Genomic DNA, 22,061 nt, shown 5'->3' on the forward strand with positions numbered 1-22,061 from the left:
AGGATGTTTTCCTGATTAGACTTCAAGTGTCTATGGCACCTTCTAAGTGCGCTCGTTATTTATTTTTTTAATTAATAGGTTGAGCACAAATGAATAAATTCATCACCTTTCCATGGTGGAAGCCATTAGTGATTTCACTTTAATGGCCAACAGCTTGAGCAATGACAAATTATTCAGAGCACTTAACTCTCCTCCTTCAAAGGACAAAAACAGCAAGTTGTGGTGATTCCTTGTCTATGGCAGTCTTAGAATTCCAAATATTCAGGAATCCCTGAAGTTGTAGCAAAAGTTTATCTGGCCTTGCCTCCCCCTTCTCCATTGGGAGTCTTTTTAACTGTCCTCTGAGATTTTGTTCGGTTTTAAGTCTCCTCTGAAAGAGCCTGCTGTCTTCCCAGTAAGTGCTGACTGAAGAGAACTACCTACTAAGTCACCAGCTCCACTTTCTAAAGTGCCTATCTCTTCCTTGAAATGTCCTAAGCACTTGCTAAGCCTGACACTAGTTTAAGAGGACTTAAAATAATTGCACCCTAAGGTGGTGTGACTGCAGGTCACTCTAAAAACAGGGTGTGCATGTTGTGTGTGGTGGGAGGAGACGTGAGTAAATGTACATCAGACAGGCAACTGGCTAATTTACGGTCGCTGCTAAGTATGTGTTCATGCTATTTATTATTGGTCTCCAGGTCTCGGTGTGTGGCGGGATGAGGTATAAAGAACGGGCTAGGCATTTTCTACTGCTATGAGCTGTGTTATTACAGTGGTCTGCTCCTGTCTGTAAAGTTGATTTAACCTGATCTGCATGAGTTAAAGTGAGTAAAGTCCTTTTGTAGCCCCAAAGCAGTCCTTGTGAGGAGGAATATCTTTCCTAACTTAAAGAATATCTGGCAGAATTGTATTTAAACCCACATCATAAGGCTAAGGATTGTTGGCTATCTCTTCCAGCTGCTTTTATAGGAAACCAACTTGTTCCGAAAACCCTGTCACACTACAATAAGCTGTAAAATCAATTGGTGGATTTACACAGGTGTCACTGAGGGCATAACTTGGCCTGGATGGTGTTGATGCATGAGATGGAAAGAATCCAGATCAACTGTGCAAGTGCAGAGAGAGTTTGAGCAATTACAGGTTTAAAAAAATATATTTTTACTGGCAGACTGAGCAAATTTTATATCCGTTATAAAATTGAGATCCAATGAATCTGAAACCTATAATGCCATTTGTAAGAGTCACTTTTTAGGACAGAACTAATTCAAATCGCCATGGATTCTAGTATGCTTTGGTTTTTTTAAAGCAATAAAAATAGTAATCCCGAATCTTTACTACTTTTCTCTGCACTCCATGTATGTTAAGTTCATGAATTCTTTTTCTGAAGAATGGTGGCATTTCTGAGCAGTGAAATTCTCCCTTCTCCCTCCTCCTCATAGCTATGGGCCACTTGACTGAGGAAAGAAACAGTAGCCTATATGTAAACTCCAGAATCTTTTTATTCTGGGGAGGCTTTTCAGTATTGCAAGCAGTCAGCAACTTCATGTTACTTGGAAGCAGTTCTTATGCTTGGATACTTTGTACACAGGAAAGAGAAGGGATGAGGAGTCCACAAAAAATTGAGCCAAGAGAAGACATTAATCAGACAGCATTTTATTAGTGATAATTTAAAGCAACAGTTTTATCAGAGTGCCTCCTCCTTAGTATAGATCTTTATTTACAACTCAAAATAAAGAAAGCAAAAGATTTTAAGTAGTTCTGACTAGTAATGTTAATATATTAATTGTATATCAAATTTATTAGTCTGCCAGCAAGCTTCCAATTTATTTTTTAATCTATATATAATCTTATTATTTATACAGCTAAATTACATTCCACATAATATGTGCTGCCTCTGGAATTCATCTAGTTTACCTTTCATTAAAGTAAATTGCCCTTGTAATAAAAATCACTCCATGTCAAGGTGCCATAATATTTTTTTTAAAGCACCATATTTGTAGCAACTTATGTGATAACCTCAAACAAACAAGTTAGATATTCTTTTAAAAACAAAAATATAAAGTATTGTCATAATTTTGGTAGAAGATGGTTGTCTTATTCTAAATTTTCGTATCTGAGCATCGTGTGGTCCAACAAGTAGAGCAAAGGAGAGCATGCCAAGGCTTTCCTTATTCTCTTCTCTATTTTTGCCCTCTTTTCTGTTAGAAAAACCCAGTTTTTATTGCAGGGTTGCTCATGAGTGTTGTCGTTAACCCGACAACACTTTTTTGGTAGGGGAAAACACATCCATAAGCATAATAGACCCTTACTAGTTTACATGTCAGTAAACCACAATCCTACACTTGCAATAAAATGTTCTGCTGGTGTGTGAAGTTTCCTGTGGCTGTTGGAGATGGGGCAGCTGTGACACATCGCTTTGAGTTGGGAAAGGGGAGAGTACTGCATCTTGTTCAACCTCAGCAATACTGCATGTACTATTGTGCAGCATTAACTTTCAGTGCTTCTCCTATCCATTAATGCAGTTTAGGGAGGTTCCTAGCATCACAGCTCAGGGCAACTGCACCTGTATTCCCTCTCTGTGGCCCACCAAGGGCACCCACTCTGACTTCCAGCTGCCATCTCTCTTGGAAAGGTGTCTCACTTCCACTTGTCTGCGGTATTTCCAAGCTGCACAGTTCCCTGCCTATACTGTGAATTCTCCAGCAAGCCAGATTGGCTAAGCAGGCCTGTTTCTCTTTCTCCTCAGAGGCTATAAACAGCATAATTGCCCACAGTTACACTTATTCTTAAGGTGAAAGCATTACAAAGAAAACAATAAAAACAATAAAATAACCTATACACATGCTAAAAAGCTTACCAGAGATCACCCCAACTCCAGCAAGAGTTCTGGCAGGTGATCAGTCCTTCCAAACCCACCAAGGGGTTTTCTGAGATCAGAAGTTCATAACAGCTGTTAGCACAGAACAAGCATCCCCATGAATCTGTGAGTTGCTCCTTTATACTGTTTGGACCTCTGATCCTGTCCTCATGTAACAGGTGATCAGCAGACAAAGGTCCCCTCCTCAGGGGAGCTGAGTTCTTGCATAAATGGACAGGGTATGTTTGCATACACCTCCCCCTAGAGATTTCTTGGGAAACTTAACTTCAAAAGCTCATTCTTGTCTGGCACCTGGTTTAAGAGTCCTTTTGAAGCTCATAATGCCTCTTTCCTTCCCCCCTCCTGAGACATTACATACAATCCTTTAATAATACATAAACGTTTTGCATTTTTAATACAATAAACTCCTAAGACACTTAAACTTCATTTAATATGGTTTGTCCAGGAAATTACCATCTCTGTCGCATCTAGTTTACAGGGCTTTGCCTGACAAAAGGTAGTTCAGGTTCTGGTACCAGCTGCTAAGCAGTTACGACCAACCCCACAGTAATGGGTAGCTTTAAAGATATAACAAATGGAGAGAGAGACTTCCCAAGTCGTAGGTTTCCGAGGGACTGTTACAACCAGTGAAGAAAAACACCTTTCTAATGAGCTGATAGCTCTAAGCTACTGTTCTTTGTTTTGTTTTGTTTTTTCACTTTATTGTTCGATCGTGGGGAATGAGACACTCGTGTGCCCAGTCACATGCTGGGAGGACAATAAACACAACTGGAAGGTGTTTCAAACATTGTCTCCTGCAAGCCAGCTTTTCTTATGAATGCAGCCAAACAGCAGGACACTGTGGTGTTCTTCAAAGCCCACTTATGTCTCTTTCATTCAGATAATGCTACCCACAACGTCCCCTATTGGATTGCATCTTGGTTGCATTTCGGAAAAGATAAATTTCACTGCTTAAATTATTTGACACAGAAGGAGTAAAGAGCTCAAGGCTCTTTATCCTGAGAACTAAATGGAGGGTGAAGAATTTGACCCTTTAATGTTACAGTGAGGGTGCAGTATGAGAATCTAGATGGATTAGAACAGCTGATGTCTTCTGGAAATTTGGCTACTCGTATGTCCTTTCTCTCTCTTCTCCTAGTAGAGTAACATCACATAAAGTGTTCTTAATTCTTAACTGTTCATTTATTAGCTGTGGCTAATTATCCATCTCTCTTCGACGTCATGTTTACTATAGAAACAACTTTCACATCTCATATGGAGAAATATGCCTATGCTATTTTCTTAAATTGTTCCGTGGTTGCTGTAATTCCTAGTTCAGCTCTACCAAAGTCAGTGCTAGAATAGACTTGACTGCCTTTAATGGATCCGTCTCTCAGCATTGTAGGTGACGTGGTGGGGAAATGCTGGAAGCTGGTCTCCACTAGTGTGTCAGCAAGTGCCACAACTGGTGAAACTGCACTGATTTGTAGAACAACTGTAAGACATGAAGAAAATGCTAGTGCATACAAGGCATTGGAATGCCAGTGGGAGATAAACAGCAGGCACAATTTCTTTAAGATGTTTGTTTGTCACCTGTGCCTCATCATAAACAATGAGACACTGTATAATTACCTCTGAACATTTAAGATTCTATGAAATTTCAGCAGTTTTTCAAGACCCGCTAATGTTTTGTGGAGGAAACTGATTTAGATGCAGTAATTACCATAGGGCCTGATTATGAAAACACTGCAGTCCTATGAAGTCAATATTGGGAGGATCAGATGCATAGCTGCTGCTTTTCTCTTTTTCTTTTATTACTGTGTAACTCAGTATCAGATGTTTTGATGATGATTACCTTACTCTGATTTTAGATTACTGGAACCAAGGTACAATTTATACCTTGAACTTGGTTTTGGGTAACTCTTTTTTGGACATAGAGTGGGGAATTTTTTCTTTCCAATTATGGCAAGGAATGATACTGCTGTACTAAATGAGTGCTGGTTGTGGCTTTTTACTATTTTTTTAATTAACAGTCACTGCCTACACACTGCTGCATGAGGAATGAGTGTTAATATCTTGTCTGGTCTCCCAGAGAGTTGCTTTTTTGAAAGATTTATCCATTCAATTAGAGAAAATTGATTCCTGGTTGCTGCAGAGGATCTGTTCAAAAGTTACTTGAAAAGGGTGAGGGAAGGGTATTAGCCTTAGCTAGAAAGCAATATTTAGTAAAGGTTTTACTAAGCAGACCAACCTGTTTTTAATTTTTTAAATTATTTTAATTGCTCCAGCTGTACAAATATATCAGACACACACCTAAATGACTTTGGTCTTATTAAAGCTGTTGGAGATTTTAAAATCGGGCTCTGAAGAAAGAAAAATGTCAAGTTTGCACAAGGAATACTCTAAAAATATTGAAAGGGAATTCAAAAGCAGATTTTGGCTCGTTCTGAGTGACTGCAGCTGCTGGCAGCATCAAAGGTGAGATGCAAAGTATACTGTAACTCCCGAGATTATCTCCACCTTTGACCCCCTACCCCAAAATAAAATCCAAGATACACAAAGGGAATAAGCAACAGAGAGTCCTGTGGCACCTTTAAGACTAACAGATGTATTGGAGCATAAGCTTTCGTGGGTGAATGCCCACTTCGTCGGATGCCTCTGCATTCACCCACGAAAGCTTATGCTCCAATACATCTGTTAGTCTTAAAGGTGCCACAGGACTCAGTCTGGATCTGTAAAAAGCAACAAACACGGCTACCCCTCTGATACTTGACAAAAGGAATAAGTTTGCCTTCTGGGCACCAAATGGTAAGCAGTATAACTAGATTAAGATGGGGGGAGGGAAGGAGGGTGTAATCCTTGGCTAGCTGAGCTGATTCATCTGTGTAGGAACTTGTTGTGCCGTTCCCCAGGATATAATCTGGACTGGTGGACAACTGTGTCCCCTCAACTCTCCAATTGGGGTGCCTTTTACGCTGCTTCGCTGTGAGAACAACCACTCCTGCTCTGTTTACATACACTCTAGCATGCAAAATCAGTCCCAGTTGAATTATATGAATGCTTTTAGCTAGCCACTCCTGAATTATATTGCAGAATGACACCAGCAAATTCCCTGTCCCAGACTTGTCCCTAGAAATGTGCCCAGCTCTTTCCTTCTGTGCAGTACAAGCTCATAGAAAGTCCATCATTTCATTAATAGACATGATATGCACAAACTCTGTTCTCTCAAATGGAGGTTCCAGACACTTCAGTCCAAACACACACTGGTTTAGATGAGACAATAAAATAAGTTTAACTACAGAAAGATAGATTTTAAGTGATTACAAGTAATGAGGCATAAAAGTCAGAATTGGTTACAAAGAAATAAAAGATAAAATGCAAACTAATACCTAAATTAACAAGCTGAGTGAACTTAAAGCAAAAAGGTTTTCCTCACCACATGATCACAGCAGTCTGGCTGGATTCTTCAGCCAGGATCCCTCCCCCAGCTCACTGATGCTCATTTGGTCTTTCAAACATTGTTTATGCCGTGAGTAGAGGTGAGAGGGGAGAGGTGATTTTGTGTCCTCTGTTCTCCCTTCTTATAGCATTTCTCTTCTTTGAGAATCATCTCCAGCTGGTGTTCAGGTGACTGCAAGGTTGTTTGCCAAGATGTAAATTTCTCACTGCCACCCCTCTTTTCTGCCAAAGCATGGCCGCTTAGCCCAGTAATAGTCCACTTGATTATATTGACACCTGGCTCAGGTACTGGCTAACCTTTTGTTTCTGGAAAAACTGATTGGGGCTGTTTTTCTAAACTTGGAGCATGTCTCAGCAATGTCATACAATAGAATCTTATAACTTTACGTACAACATTGCTACACGCATTTTACCAGGATGATGATGTTCAGTAAGATTGAGTTTTCAAATGATACCTCGCATTTTGTACAAAATGTATCCTAGTTTTGTGAAAGTAGTGAACATAGGGGTAGTGTATTCAGTAATGATCTCTATACCTTTCCAGCTTGTAGAATCAACATCACTAGGATTTTTTTTTTTTTTGGCTTGTATATATTTGTGTGAGAGTGGATGTGTTTTGTGTGCTTGAAGAAATTCAGGAAAAACTAATTCAGTAAATGTTGTATACAATTCTGAAAGTGCTCTTTTTGTGCTTTTGTGGCATAGTGAGTTACTCAATCAAGATCCAGTTCCTGAAAAAGCTTGGTCTCCTACTCTCATGAGCCATCCCTGCTATTGGTCAATAGTTCCATTGTTATCCCAAGGTTCTGTTAATTAGCTTTTGCTCTGTTGTGTGTTCTCTTGTCTCGCAGCTTCTTTCTAGTCTTAAGCGCCTCCATCCATTTGTTCTCTTTCTGAGTTCATGGAAACTTCAGAGATCCAGATCCATGAGCAAACTTTGAACCCACAGTTTAAAGATTACTCATATTTCGTCTTGCCTGGACACTCTCTTTCCTGTTAGTTAAAGGCTGTTCAATACCATGTTCAAAAGACAGCTAACAACTAAGGAGGGAGCTACATCTTAAGGAGTGCTTGTTACCTTCTTTAATTTTACTCTTTTACCCAGAACACCTGAAGAAACGTTTGGAAGACTACATGGCCCAGTTCCCAAATGTCCGAATCCTGCGCACCAAGAAGAGAGAAGGGCTAATAAGAACTCGAATGCTGGGGGCCTCTGTGGCAATAGGAGATGTTATCACATTCTTGGATTCTCACTGCGAGGCCAATGTGAACTGGCTGCCGCCTCTGCTAGGTAAGGAGGTTGTTTGAAGTGTTTCCCAAAACTGATCTTCAGCCTGGTAAAAAGCTGGTGACAGATGTCGGCATATGGTTTATTGTATGTCCAGGCTGCTGTCTTCTCATTCAGAAATGTCCAAAGGAGAAAATAAATGACTATTTGGAAACCTGACTTTCTAAAGAAAATCCTGGGAGAGCTGTCAGCGACCTGTAGTCTTCAATACAATGCATTTCTCTATGCAAGAGTCATAAAACACACAATTTCCCCCAAAACAGTTTTTTTTTGTTTAATTAAAAGCAGAGATCATGTTCTGTTACCCCCCGCTAAGAGAACTCTTGCATAATTTATAGTTTTCTGGAAGAGCAAACCATTCATGTAGTCATTCAGCAGCTCGTAAAGAGAAATTAGTTGTAGGACATAAAGCTAAGCTTGTAGTTTTTAAATAGCTCTTGACTGTTTCTATGGAAATATATTTAATCTGCAAGCATGTGGAAAAGCATTTTTTGTGGATAATATGGACTGCTGCTATGTACACCTAGAATGTGTGTGATCCTTTACAAAGTGGTCTTTAATATAGTCTTTAACAGGATTGGAGCATGAGCTTTCGTGGGTGAATACCCACTTCGTCAGATGCATGCATCCGACGAAGTGGATATTCACCCACGAAAGCTCATGCTCCAATACGTCTGTTAGTCTATAAGGTGCCACAGGACTCTTTGCTGCTTTTACAGATCCAGACTAACACGGCTACCCCTTTGATACTTTAACAGGATTGCGGTTTCATAAAGTAAATTCTTTCGCATGTATCTTATTAAATGGACAATGTTCTCTTTTTCAAGGGAACTGGATTTTTTCCTGTGCATCTTAATTCTGACCTGCAGCACCCCACTCCCCTACTAATCTAATTCTGGCCCTACCTTTAGATGAGACTACTTGTGCCGAACTGCAAGTTAGTTTTGTGCAACGCCCAGATAGAAAGTGGGATGAGACCATTCAACCTGGGTTTTTTTGCATGTGCCAGGATCTGGACTCGGGACACTTGTAGGACCAGAAGGACTGTGCTCACTAAACCAGCCACATGACTTACAGTGGGCATCTGGGAGTATCCAGTTTACTTAAGGTTGCAATGCAGTTTGTTTATATAGCATCTTTAATCCTGAAGAATATCAGACTGCTCTACAAGACTGTTTCAAGTGACATATGTGCCATTGGAATGCAGCCACCTCTGGGGTGAAACATGGCATCTGTCTAGCAAATAATGACAGTACACACCAAGAGGTGAAGAAAATGCAGTCACAAGCTGAAATGAAAAATTGTCTGCTGGGTTCTCATAGAGCAATGCTGTTACTTTCACAGCCTGTCCATGTGTGTGTCTGGTATTAATTCTGCATGGTGTAAAACATTTGTGACTTCCTGAGCCCCAGGGAATGGAAGCAAAAGTAGTCCAAATGCCTTTTAAATGAGAACATGTACAGTATGCTTCAATTTAAAAACATAAAACATTTTTTGTTACAAATGTTCCTTGGAATCTAAAATATATTATCTGTCACTTTGGTTCTTAAAGTTAACTTTTAGTTAAGAAAACTTGTTGTTAAAATGAATATTGAAGAAGTTCCAGATGTCTAGGTTGGAACTAATCCTGTCTCAGTATTTTTCAGCTGGAATTAAAGATTGAGGGGAGGCGCAGATGTACGTTTCTAGAGCCTGCCAAGATTAGTTATGCCATTAGTCTGAATCACTTCCTGCCAGATTCTGGCACGAGACTTCAAAGCTTATTGGGGTTAGGTGGCATAATGGGTTATTGCACTAGCTTTCAACCAATGCAGAAGGGGGTCACATCCAGGTCACTTGTTAAAATGAGTTTTGTGGACTCCACAAAGTCCTTAGAACGTGCAAGACCGTCTGTTTAGTCTGGCATTTTAAGTGGCAGGGGACCACTGAGAAGGGTGGGGAGAGATCCAGGTTTTTTGTTTCCATTTGTGATGTGTTCAGTTTTTCTCTCACACCATAGGGTGGCTATTACCGGAGTGAGAGCCTAATTTTTCTATATCATGTAGGTATGACTTATGATAAATAATTGGTTGATGTCATAAATACATATAACACCAGATAATTTGGTGTAACATGGAGCCTCTGTCCAAGAAAAGATTTAGGGTGTGTCTACTCTGCAGTCATGGGATGTAACTGCAGCTCATATAGACATACCTGGCTAGCTCAGGTAATGGTAGCAGTGAAGCTGCAGCCATGTGGGTTTCAACACGGGCTGTACGTGCTCACCCAGAACCCTGGGTAATTACTTGGTTGGCTAGCCCATGCTGACATCTGTGTTGTGTATCTTCACTGCCACCTGTGCCCATGCTAGCTAGATTAAAGCTAGCTCAGGTGTGTCTACAAAAGCTGCAGTGTCATCCTATGATTGCAATGCAGACTTGCCCTTTTAGTTTGAGGGGAAGTGATAGCACAGGTCAGAACTGAGATGCACATTACGTGGAAAATATAATTCTAACCTAATCCTGGCCAGTATAATTGGTTCCTCATGCTCATATATACTGAACCGACATGCAGTTTTTAAGGAAAAAATAAAAACACAACAAAGCAGAAAAACCACCCATTCTGTAATGAGACAGCTTCTCTAGATCTGAAGGTGTTTAGTGGTACATTAAAGTTGGGCTTTGGTATTAGAATTATAACTAGTTGTATGGTAGTTGTTCTGTGGTAATGAGATAAAGTAGGCTCTTGTTTTAATATTGGCTTCATACCTGTAGATACTTTTCTTGTAACTATTGGTGAAAGGGGCCACTAGCTACATGCTTACTAACTTTTTCTCTGTAATCCTCAGACCGCATTGCTCGGAACCGCAAGACTATTGTGTGCCCAATGATTGACGTAATTGACCATGACCACTTCGGATACGAGACCCAAGCTGGAGATGCAATGCGAGGGGCATTTGACTGGGAGATGTATTACAAGCGGATCCCTATCCCTCCTGAATTACAGAAACCTGATCCTAGTGACCCCTTTGAGTAAGTTGTTGAAATGCAGAGTGATGATAGATGGCTAATGAAAGGTGCCCTGTTATAAGGTTGTTTATGCCTTGTTGTACTGGGAGTCACAAGTTGGTGGTAAGCTACCCTCTGTTTCTAGCAGCTATTTATTTTGTTGGGTAATACGTTTCATTTAGACCAAGAACTGTGGACACAGTCTTTCTATGGCTACTTTTTGGAAACCTAATCTCTGCAGAAGTTTAGTTAATGAAAATTGTAATGTCTAATATAGTCATCTGTTACCAAGATCCTTGGGACATAAGTTTGTGACATGACATTAGGGATACTAACAACTAACACATAGCTCATATGTCATTCTCAGGTAAAACCCTGTAGAATAATTAGACCAATTTTGATGATTGTTGTGGATTACAGAAACAATCATTTGGGATCAAACTGTTTCATTGTGCTGTGCCTGCCAGCCTTAAAGGGCAATAGAATTGTGTCAAATTTCTGCAAGCCCAATAACTTTGCAATCATGCTAGGAAACTTGATTTCCAGTTTCTTGCTTCCCAGGCTGGCAGGGCAAGGAGAACTGCATATGTAACACGTTGGGGTCCCTCCAGAAGAGGGAATTCCTTGTGTCACTCAACAGTGAACCAAGTAGCCAATATGAGGAATGGCGTTGACTGGTTCCGAAGGGAGCCCTGTCCAATCCTCCTGGGTTGCAAGGAGTGGGAAAGGGTTGTAAAGCAAGGACAACTGGTAGATGCTCTGACAGAGGCGCAGAGGCACTAGGAGTGGGTGGTGAGAGAAATATTAATGGTATCTTGTTTTTCTTAATGTTCAGCTGGAACGCTGTATCTTGAATATGTTTGTAATACGGAGTCTGGTTTTTCCTTAAGGTCTCCTGTAATGGCTGGAGGACTGTTTGCAGTCGATAGAAAGTGGTTCTGGGAGCTGGGAGGGTATGATGCAGGTCTGGAGATATGGGGAGGAGAACAGTATGAAATATCCTTTAAGGTGAGCTATGTTCTCTGAAAATTACTTTTGCTTTGAAAAGATCTTGAAAACTACAAAGCTCTCTGGGGCATGGAGCACAAGTTATCTCTTGTGTATATATAACAAGACATTTGAAAGGTATGGGTGGCTGTAAGTAGGTAAGAGGGATAGCACTGTCATGAATTAAACTGGCTAAGACACAGAAAACAAAGCATTAGTGATAGTCAATTTGCAATGTGACAAAATATTACCTGTGTGGTGCCACAGGATCCATTTTAGGACCAGTATTCAATATAAGCGAGGCTTGTAGTTCCACCTATAATAAGGTTGCTTGACATTTCTCATTACAAGGTCCTGTTTTCAGTTGCTTATAACTTTTTCAAACTTTAACTGTTTGTGCTGGAATTTTCCATGCCAGGGTATCTTCCTTAGGATGATGCTTTCTGGAAAATTCCAGCCAAAATAGTTCAGTTGCGTTCAAGAACTAGCTTAGGGGAAAATACATTTTGCCCATGTTGTTTAAAACAGGTGTCTGGCAACATTTTCTTTGAAAAGCTCTAGTGTCCCCATGCTTTGGAACAGGACTTGAGGGATGTACTTTTTGGGTGGATTTTCACAAGGAGAGCAAATTTGGCCAAGTTAGAAGCCTTTGAAAAATCACACATCTCAGACTTCTTCGATTTTTTAGCAGCTAAAATTTCCAAAGATTCCATCCTCACTGAGCATGCTCCATTCCCTCGCAGGTTCTAGGGCTGACCACACTGCGTATGTATCATCTCCACAGAACAGATGAGTGCTCCCTCCAGGCCAGGGCCACAGGAGCGAAGCTGGGCTTCTCCTGCAATGGTGGCTACCAGCCGCTGCAGGCCAAAATGGGGCTGTGCACTGGAGCTGAGAGCAGGGAGTCTGTCTCCTGTGCACTCAGTGGTATCCCCTGCTGGAGAATAAAGCCATCTGTGTTGAATGCAGAGGAGACAAAAACTGAACTAGGGGAGGGAGTAGGGTGACCAGACAGCAAGTGTGAAAAATCGGGACGGGGGTGGGGGGTAATAGGTGCCTATATAAGACAAAGCCCCAAATATCGGGACTGTCCCTATAAAATCGGGACATCCCTAGGAGGGAGGGAAGGAAGTAGATTGGGACTGAAGGAGATCGGGGGGAGGGAAAGGACTGGGAGCTGGTGAGAGAAATGCAGGAGGAATGTGAGAACACTGAGATTGGACGAGGAGAAGTGTGGAGACTGGGACTGGCTGGACAAGGAGACTGGAACTTGGAACCAGCGGGGGTTGAAAGGAAGGGGAACCTTTCAACTTTATCAGTAAAGGAAGCAGTTAGTCCTACAGACCGCCTCGTTTACTATCTAATCTGATTCATCTCTAGAGTGGGCCCGTCATGTGCATTGAATGAGGCAGAGGTCCTGTGGAAAAAGTAGTATGTGATCATGTAATTAGACTAACATAATGCATAAACACAAGGGGGCTGAACTGAGATTGCACAAGCAACTTTAATTCTGGCATTTCCTAACTGCTGGGTGCTTGACTTTTGTGTGTGTGTGTGTGTGTGTGTGTGTGTGTGTGTGTGTGTGTGTGTGTGTGTGTGTGTGTGAAATATTGGATTGGAAAATACTGAACAGGAGTTTGGTAGGATTCATAAGAGGGTTAGGTGTGTGTGAGTATATATATATATATATATATATATGGACAGTAAGTTGTATTGCAATTTTATTTACCTCTAAATAAATTTAAACTGTCATGCTTCAGGGCACAAACTGAGATCTGATGTGTATTAGGAAGACGTTTCTCCTTGCTATGAGGTTTCTTGCATTTCCTCTGAAGTGCCCAACTGCTGCCAAAGGCCAGATACTGGTCTAGATGGAGAACTGGTCTAATCCAGGATGGCAGTGCATATGTTTTTGAGGCTCTGACAATGCTCATTTCATATGAATGAGGCTATTTTTTATCCCAGTTGTGACTGTTAAACACTTAGACATTTGAGGATGACATAAGGAAACACTCTATTGGCCATGGTTTAATGCTGTTGAGATACCTATATCTTTTATAATCTTCCATTCTTCTGAAACCATGGAAGTGTGTGAAAATTCTCACCTCCCACATTGATATGTTTTCTCCTTACTGACATCTGCAGAACTCTGGCTTCATTTTGTTTTCTCAATGTAGAACTCATTAAAAATGTTGGATCAATAGACTCTGATGAATGAAGTCGTCTTTTCACAGAACAGGCACAGTATGGGCAGTGGCTATGCAGACATCTCCACACTTACCAGTTGGTGGTTTCAGTCCTGAGTTAGAGAAGCCAGAGTCGAGAATGGTTTAGTCTCTAACCAACCAATCCTGACTGCTAAGAGCTAGACTAAGACCGCTCTCATTGCTCATAAGCCCCAAACGTTTGGAAAACTAAGTGGCTGATGGTGACGACTCACCTGGCTTGGGGAAGGTTCTGCTAACCACTGCTGATTGCCTGAGCCCAAGACACAGGTCTGTGTGGTGCATGAATTTGTTGAGCAAAAGTGGTGTCATTGCGACCAATGAGACTCCTGTTATCTGCGTTGCCATGAAATGTTGCATCCTGAGATATCTTCAGTGAATCTGGAAGTGGCAGTGGATTTCATAAACAGAGGGAATGAATTTTTAAAGGTTAGTTAAAATGTATTTCTATACAGAATGCCCCCTTACGCCCTAGAGGGAATTCAACCCCATATCTGCGTTTAACTCAGTTGTGGTTTAATTTGCAATTTTCCTTTAACAGATTGCATTAGCATTTTGATTTTTATAGTCCTAGGTGTGACTGAAAGAAACTACCTGGCGTCTGTATGGGTCCAACAGATTGTAGCAATGACCATGAAACAATGCACAGTTCAGCTGAGGCAGCCAGAGTCTCTACTCCAGTTCATATCTTCTTTGTTTCTTTCACCAAGTAGCTTCACAAATCTGCACGACTTTATGCTGTTTAAAGACCTATCAAACTCTGTTCATCTGGCAGTTACCACACCATAAATGATATTGTCCTCCCATTGTTTATTTACAAAAGGTTAAGTAATAAAGCCATATTGGAGGTCTCTTGTCTTCTCTACTAGAGAAGGGGGGGAAATCTCCCCTTGGAGATTCCATTACAGTTGGATCCATTTATCCCTTTCAGTGTTGTGTAATGAAATTGTGTAATATTGTAATTCTCTGCAGGAGAGGGCAGAGGCAGTATTCATCTTCTTTCTCTTGGTTTCCAAGAGCAGTTGGTTTCCAAGAGCGATGACAGTGGCTATGCAGTCCCTTTGTGTGTCTCATGCCGCAGCAGACAGTCACACTGCTTGATCTACAGGAAACAAGACTACTTCATTCATCTGTTTGCTTATTCTCTCTGAAACGCAGTGTGTTTTATTTCAGTCCAGAGGGTAATTTATGAAGGGCTAAATTTACTCTAATTAATCTCAGCAAAGACCCCTTTTTCTTTCTTTGTGACAGAAAATGAAGTTTTAACTGAAAGAGGCTCACTGTATTTCAGAAATTAAGATAAATTGATACATTCATCTGTGGCGCATTGATTTAATAATTGTGCCGGAATTACAAGAATAGAAGGTTTGTTCATAATAAGACATGCAGATAGAATTTTGAAGCTATGAAATTTCTTGGCAAAAGGGACATTGTCAAATAATTAAGACCCTGATTTTAAAGCTAAGGTACCTACCTTCGGTTTATTTATTATTAGGCTCGGCAGAATACACTTTTTATTTTTATAATTTCAACAGATTTGTTTATTTGTTGTGCTAGATAGCAGAGCAGGCCCATGGACACAGTGATGTAGAGAAAAGAGGGAAAAGAGAGTGGAAACTGGCCTTTTTCGTGCTTGTGTTTGGTGAAAAACGCAACTGGTGGCTGGATTTTTGTTCTTAAGTAGTGAAAAAACACACATCTTAAATAGCAGGAAGTAGTTGCCCCTCATTCCAGTCAGATCCCGGGTTGCAGTCAAAACATCACACACTGACTTCCTAGCTGGCCTCCTTTTCCTGTTATTTCCTCCATCCCTTAAAACAAACAGGAATTGCCACACACAGGCCAAAGAGCCATCTGTCTATCCCAATAGTCAGTCTCCTGTAGGAACCAAGAGGAAAGTGTTTTTAAAAAAAAAAAAAATCTCCCTTCTTGTTTTCTGTTCTTCATTTTTTCTCCCACACCCACCACCAATGAGAGGAATGTGTATCCTTGCACCAACTTGCATAATACAGTAACCCCACTGTGTCAGCCATTCCCATGCAAGGGAACCTAGATACTACAATGATGAGGGCCCTAGAAATACCTCTTCTGATTCCCTGTTGTTAGTAAGGCTATGTCTACACTACCACTTTTGTCTGTATAATTTGTCGCCATCAGGGATGTGAGAAAACCACACACCCAAGCGACAGAAGCGCCGATGTGGACAGCGCTGTCGGTGGGAGAGCTCTCTCTCAGCTGCATAGAGCAGCTATCCAAGCGACAGCTGCAACGGTACAGCTATGCCGCTGTAACCTCGCTAGTGTGGATATGGCCCTACTCTAGTGCCCATGCTGTCCTGTCTCCTTACCTCAGTCACAGATAGTGCCTCTTGCGTTGATTCTGGTGATCACAAATTGCTGTGCTTCTCTAAGCCCTCCTCCAGAAGCATCAAACGTGAACGCTTTCCCAATGTCCACAGCACGACACAGGTTGCATGTTTTACAATAAGTCCAAATACTCCGCAGTTGCCATCTGCATGATAAGTGTCTGTGCTTCCCTCCTGCCACCCCGCCTCCTACGTTAGCAGCACGTTTCTGATTTACGTTTCACCGTTGGCCCCGCTGCAGGTGCTCCGCATAGGGCACAGCTGCCAAGGGGTTGCATCTGACAATGTGGCTAGTTTCATTGCTCAAATTAGCACTCATTGTGAGCCTTCACCGCTTATTCTGAGCGTGTATTCAGGCAACTCGCCAGCAGCTCACATGTTTGCCCACAGTGAGACAGGCCAGGCATTCTACTGCTTTCTCTTAAGTCAGCGCAGAATACTTCATTCTGGAGGGGCTCGGCTTTGGATAAAGGGCTGCCTCTTTCCCTTCTCCCACTCCTTTGAAAGGCAGAGTTGATCTCCGTTTATCACCTAGCATTGCGGACTCTATTCATCCCTGGCTACCAAATGAAGCCCGGATCAGGCAAACTAGTTTCCTACCAAACACCAGCAGGAAGGTGGAAAACACCCCAAAAGGGGATACTGGACACGGCTGTTGTCGCTCTGTCAAATACTCCAGACGGGGGGAAGGGGCCCCACCGATAATGACTGCTGCAGGAGGGGACTGCTTTGTGCAGTCACACACAATTCCAAATTTCTTTTTGCTATTTTAATCCCCTTTAGAGAAATAAGTTGCAGCTTTGGTGGTGATTGATGCTCACAGTAAGTGGGACTGAGATCTACCCATTTGTTCTTTCCTATTGCTTCCTTTGCTCTTACCTTCTTCCTCCTGTACAGAGAACTCCCTGATCTATCCAATGCCCCCTTTCCCTCCCACCTGCCTCAGAGACAGCAACCCACTCTCCTCTCCACCCACTTGTCCCTTACTTTCCTATTCCCCTTGTAGATAGTAGAAGGTTGGCTTTCTTTCCAAGATCTGGCTGATTCCTTTGCTGCTTCCCAGTTCTCGTGAGGCAGCATGCCTTTGTACATCCAGATAGTTTGGAATTATACTCTAACAGTACTGTTTTTTCCTAAAGACTTGTATGACATTGCTACTTGGAGCAGCAGACCAAGAATGTACTAGCATAACGTGAGGATAGTGGAGAAGGGGTGAAATATTACTTTGTTTCCCTATCACATTCCATCAGAAGTTCTAAATTGCAGATAGTGAATGAAGCATTACAGTCTGCCAGAGAAGACTGGGATAATATTACCTGTTGTAGAGTTAATCTGCCCAGGTGAGAAATCCTGGCCCCATTGAAGTCAGTTGCAAAACTCCTATTAACTGCATTGGGGCCAGGATTTGACCCCAGTTCTCCTGATTCCAGACCACCTTCCCTCAAGACCCAGGATTGCAGGAGTTGTGAATATTTATTTCCATTACTCCAGAAAGAGATGTGATTAGATCACCAGATGAGTTACTGGCTCCTCTGACTGCCTTTATCTGTAGTCCTCAAGGAGCTTTAGCGATGGCTACTAGAACCTTGAAGCTCATCTCATCAAAATGAAACTTCGATATCTACTGTCATGGTAGCCAGGGAAGATAGGAAGTTCCACATTATATCGACTCCACTCAGAATAAACACAGAACCATCCCAGCTCAGTTTTTAATATGGAAAAAGGCAACAGATCATGACAAACATTCTTGTGAAGGCGCACGGTCCTGCCTTACAGAAAAGGAAAGTTGACTCAGCACTTTATTTTAAAGTGTTGTATTATGTCTCATACAGATTAACTGTGTGCCTTACTTAAAAACCACCTAACATGGGTAATTGATTTCACCCATTCTCTCAGCTAGCACACAGCTATTTTGAATTTGTTTGTCCTGCAGTTACTTGACAAATCCTTGATTACCGTATATATATGTTTTTCCTTCAATGCTAACTTTCTAATTCTTTCTGTTAGCCATGTTTTGCTGATGCCTGTCACACTTCCCCCCCCCCCCCCTTCAGTTTTATAGATAAGAGCTGGTAATTGTCTTCATGCAGGCTGTAATGAATTCTGTCATCACACAAAGAAGCTTGCTAATAAAACACATCAACGCAGCACTGAAAATGAATAGGAAGCATGCTTTAAAATTAGATTTGTACTTCTTGAGTGCCACATTGTCACTTACAGAATGAGGAAATATTTAAAAGGCACCAAAAGCTGAGCTGAATATATATGAAAGCTCCTTGTGGTATGTCAGTAGGACTCACGAAGCTTGTAGCTTCATTCCCAGAGTGCTGCAATTGCACAAAAGTCAGTAGGCAGCCAAATATTTTAAATCATGGTCAGAAAAGTGGATGTAGAAATTACTATCTGTATGTTCCATGTTCTTTCAGCAATTTACTGGGCTTAATAGTCTGTCTCCTCTTGGGATCTTTTGTAATGATGTCTTCTACTGTGATTGTAATCTTCTCTGATGCCAGGTGACTTCTTACATCAATGATACTGATACTTCACATCCTTGGGAAGTGCTTTGAGATCTACTGGTGAAAAGTGCTGTATCAGAGCTAGGAATGACTATTGATGTTCAGTCTAAGCCTATTTCTCTGTTCTGTGTAGGTTCTCACACCCTGTTCACCCCCATAGGATCAGTGCTATCCAAAAATTGTAAATCTGTGGCCTACCTTAGCTCATCTAGCAAGGGTGTTCCAGGACAGCTGATCTTATTCCTACTGACTGCACGCTGCCTGAGTCTGTGGTCCCAGAGGGGAAGAGTGTCTTTGGATAGCTTGGTCCCAGTGCACTGAGGCTTGAAGATTAAGACCAGGACTTGGTAGCTCATGGGCAGATAGTGCATGGATCCAAGCCCCAAAGTGATGTGCTCCTGTCAATCTGCATGTTATAAGGTGGCAGCTGTATGCTGAACCAATGGAGGTTCCTTAGATTCTGTGGATTCACCCAGACGTATGATGTGTTATAACAATCTAATGTCGCAGGCGTGTGCATGATCACTACGGCCAGACCTGTGTCTGACAAGATGGGATGCAGTCTTCTGTCCATTACTGTTATTGTGGGTGACCTGTTTTAGGAGTCCAAGGATGATTGTGTCTTGGAGGCAGGAGAAGAAGGGGTTCTAGGGCACGTGTGCTTTGCTCTCTCGCTCTTTTTTCCTTTTCCCTTTCATATCTCCCTCACGTGGTGAAGGTGAGGCAGGAGGAGCTGTGCGGTGGAAAGGAGATGAGTGAATGTAGGGCATGGAATGATGAGGCAGGAGAATGAGTCAGTGGAGAGGGAACAGGGGTGTAGTCGTTTAAAAAAAGAAGTGGGTAAACTAATCTAAATCAAATTCCATATTCCCTAATGAGAAGTGGGTAAACTCATTTACTTGAGTTTACCCTTGACTACGCTGCTGGGGGTGGGAGAGACTGCTTATACTTTTAAACTTGGGTTCAGGCAGTCCTTTTATCTGCACACAATGCTAATGCCCTGGGATGAGGAAGAGCACAGCTGGGGTAGCCCTCCCCCAGGAGTAGTGCCTTAGGTAGAAGCAAGGTACCATTATTTCTCGGCCTTAGTGGGACCTTCAGCCTCATTGATCACTAAAGCTCTGCAGGCTTTCCCTGGCTCCGAAGACTCTGCAGTCCTCCTACACGGGCTATCTGCACTGGGAACTCCGAAACTCCAGGTTTCGCTCGCTGCTCCTGCAGCCATCCTCGCTTCCCAACCAAGTCCCATACATTGAATCCTGCGTTCGGTCCCAAAAGCCTTGCAGAGCTGCTGAACCCCATAGCAGCGCTGCATTTTGTGGGCTTAAAATATCACTGTAGAATACTGAATTCTTGGTCCCTAGGTCAATAGAAATTCTGATTATGTCCAAGTAGTGAAATCCTATTCCAGCCACTGCTGCAACCTGCTACTAATGTAACTTGTATTGCACAGGAGTTAGAGTAAGGAACACCACTCTAATAGTACCAGTAGAAAGGAAAACTGAAAGCACTCCAAAAGTTAAATGGAGTACAGACTTTATTCATCTACAGTAACTATCTTGTCCTCTCAAGATACAACAGTAATTAAAAAAATACTAAAGGAACAAAAATCCATAGACCAGAGTTTCAGTCAAAATTCCTTTTTGTATTCTTTACAACAACAAACATTTGATTAAAATATTCTGGGTTAGTGGAATTCTGGTCTCAGGAAACTGTGATAATATAAAGAGATGAAACTTCATTAAGCTGTACACAAGAAATGACAATGATTATTAAATGGCATGGGGCCAGTAGATAGAGATGAAACTCCAAAGGACTTTAGTGTTATAACTAGTAATTATGCAGCAGCCTTGGCCAAATCTTTCATTCCCTTTCTAAATATTTAATATTGTATCCGTAGAATATTAATGAATTGCCTTCTCTGCATGAAGCTGTGGACTAAACTCCTTGTACAGTGAATTGCAGGAGTCCAAATTAACCATGATGAAGACATGGACCAATAATGCTGCCTTAGTTTGCAGGCCCGTGGTCTCCATCTTGTAATATATATTGATGGGTTGGATCACAGAAACCCCCTTGGGAACTGCCAACTGATGTGCCAAGACTACTTCTGCCCCTGCTTTCCCTGCCAGCTCAGGACTCCAGCCCCCCTTCTTGCTGAGCCAGACACGCCAGTCTGCTCCAACACAGACCCAGGGTCTGAACCACATGCCCCAAACCTGCAGACTTAGCAACTTATAGAAGTGTTCCTGTCTTTACCACTCAGATGCCCAACTCCCAATGGGGTCCAAACCCCAAATAAATCCATTTTACCCTATATAAAGCTTATACTGGGTAAACTCATAAATTGTTTGCCCTCTATAACACTGATAGAGATGCACAGCTATTTGCGCCCCCTCCCCCCCCCCCCCCGGTATTAATACATAGTCTGGGTTAATTAATAAGTAAAAAGTGATTTTATTAAGTACAGAAAGTAGGATTTAAGTGGTTCCAAGTAATAGCAGACAGAACAAAGTGAATTACCAAGTGAAATAAAATAAAACACGCAAGTCTGTCTAAGAAAACTGAATACAAATAAAACCTCACCAGTTCCGGTAAGCTTCCTTTTACAGACTAGTCTCCTGCTAGTCTGGGTCCAGCAATCACTCACACCCCCTGTAGTTGCTGTCCTTTGTTCCAGTTTCTTTCAGGTATCTTTGGGGGTGGAGAGGCTCTCTCTTTAGCCAGCTGAAGACAAAATGGAGGGGCCTCTCACAGGCTTAAATAGACTTTCTCTTGTGGGTGGAGACCCCCTCCTCTCTCCTATGCAAAGTCCAGCTCCAAGATGGAGTTTTGGAGTCACATGGGCAAGTCACATGTCAATTCATGAGTGAGTTTCTTACCAGCCAAGCCACATTCCTGGGAAAGCTCCGATGTGGATTGGCGTCTTTGAGTTCATTGTTGGCTTACCTGGTTCTTGATTGGGCAGTTAATTTGCACATTCCTTTCTCAAGAAGCTGACCAAATGCTTCACTAAGGTTATCAAGCAAGTATACAGCCAATATTCCTAACTTCAAGTTCAAAAACGATACATGCATACAAATAGGAGGAATGTATTCAGTAGATCATAACCATTACAGAGCTATGTTACATGGCATATGTAGCATAAAACATATTCCGGTTATATCATATATACATTCAGAAGCATATTCCCATGAAGCCTTATGGGGTACACCGTCATATATATATATATATATATATATATAAAATCACATATAGAGCTTTTGGGTACTGACGTGGGATTTGGGTATCAAATCAAGGGCAAGACAATGTCAAGTGTGTCCTACTAAATGAAAGCAAGAGAAAATAGAAGAAGCTGTTTGAAGATCAGTAGGAACCAGGAATATACCTAATGG

General features: G+C 41.7%; 1 protein-coding gene across 2 annotated transcripts in view; it reads left to right on the forward strand.

The window, feature by feature from the left end:
* Positions 1-22,061, forward strand: part of GALNT10 (polypeptide N-acetylgalactosaminyltransferase 10) — a 121,003-nt gene that overhangs the window by 86,690 nt on the left and 12,252 nt on the right. For both annotated transcript variants that reach the window (XM_065409413.1, XM_065409414.1), the window contains 3 exons: positions 7,404-7,589; positions 10,414-10,597; positions 11,464-11,581. In XM_065409413.1, coding sequence (XP_065265485.1) covers positions 7,404-7,589; positions 10,414-10,597; positions 11,464-11,581 — 488 coding nt within the window. The remainder of the gene's footprint in view (positions 1-7,403; positions 7,590-10,413; positions 10,598-11,463; positions 11,582-22,061) is intronic.

This window comes from Emys orbicularis, chromosome 8 (assembly GCF_028017835.1).
Source record: "Emys orbicularis isolate rEmyOrb1 chromosome 8, rEmyOrb1.hap1, whole genome shotgun sequence".
Lineage (NCBI taxonomy): Eukaryota > Metazoa > Chordata > Testudines > Emydidae > Emys > Emys orbicularis.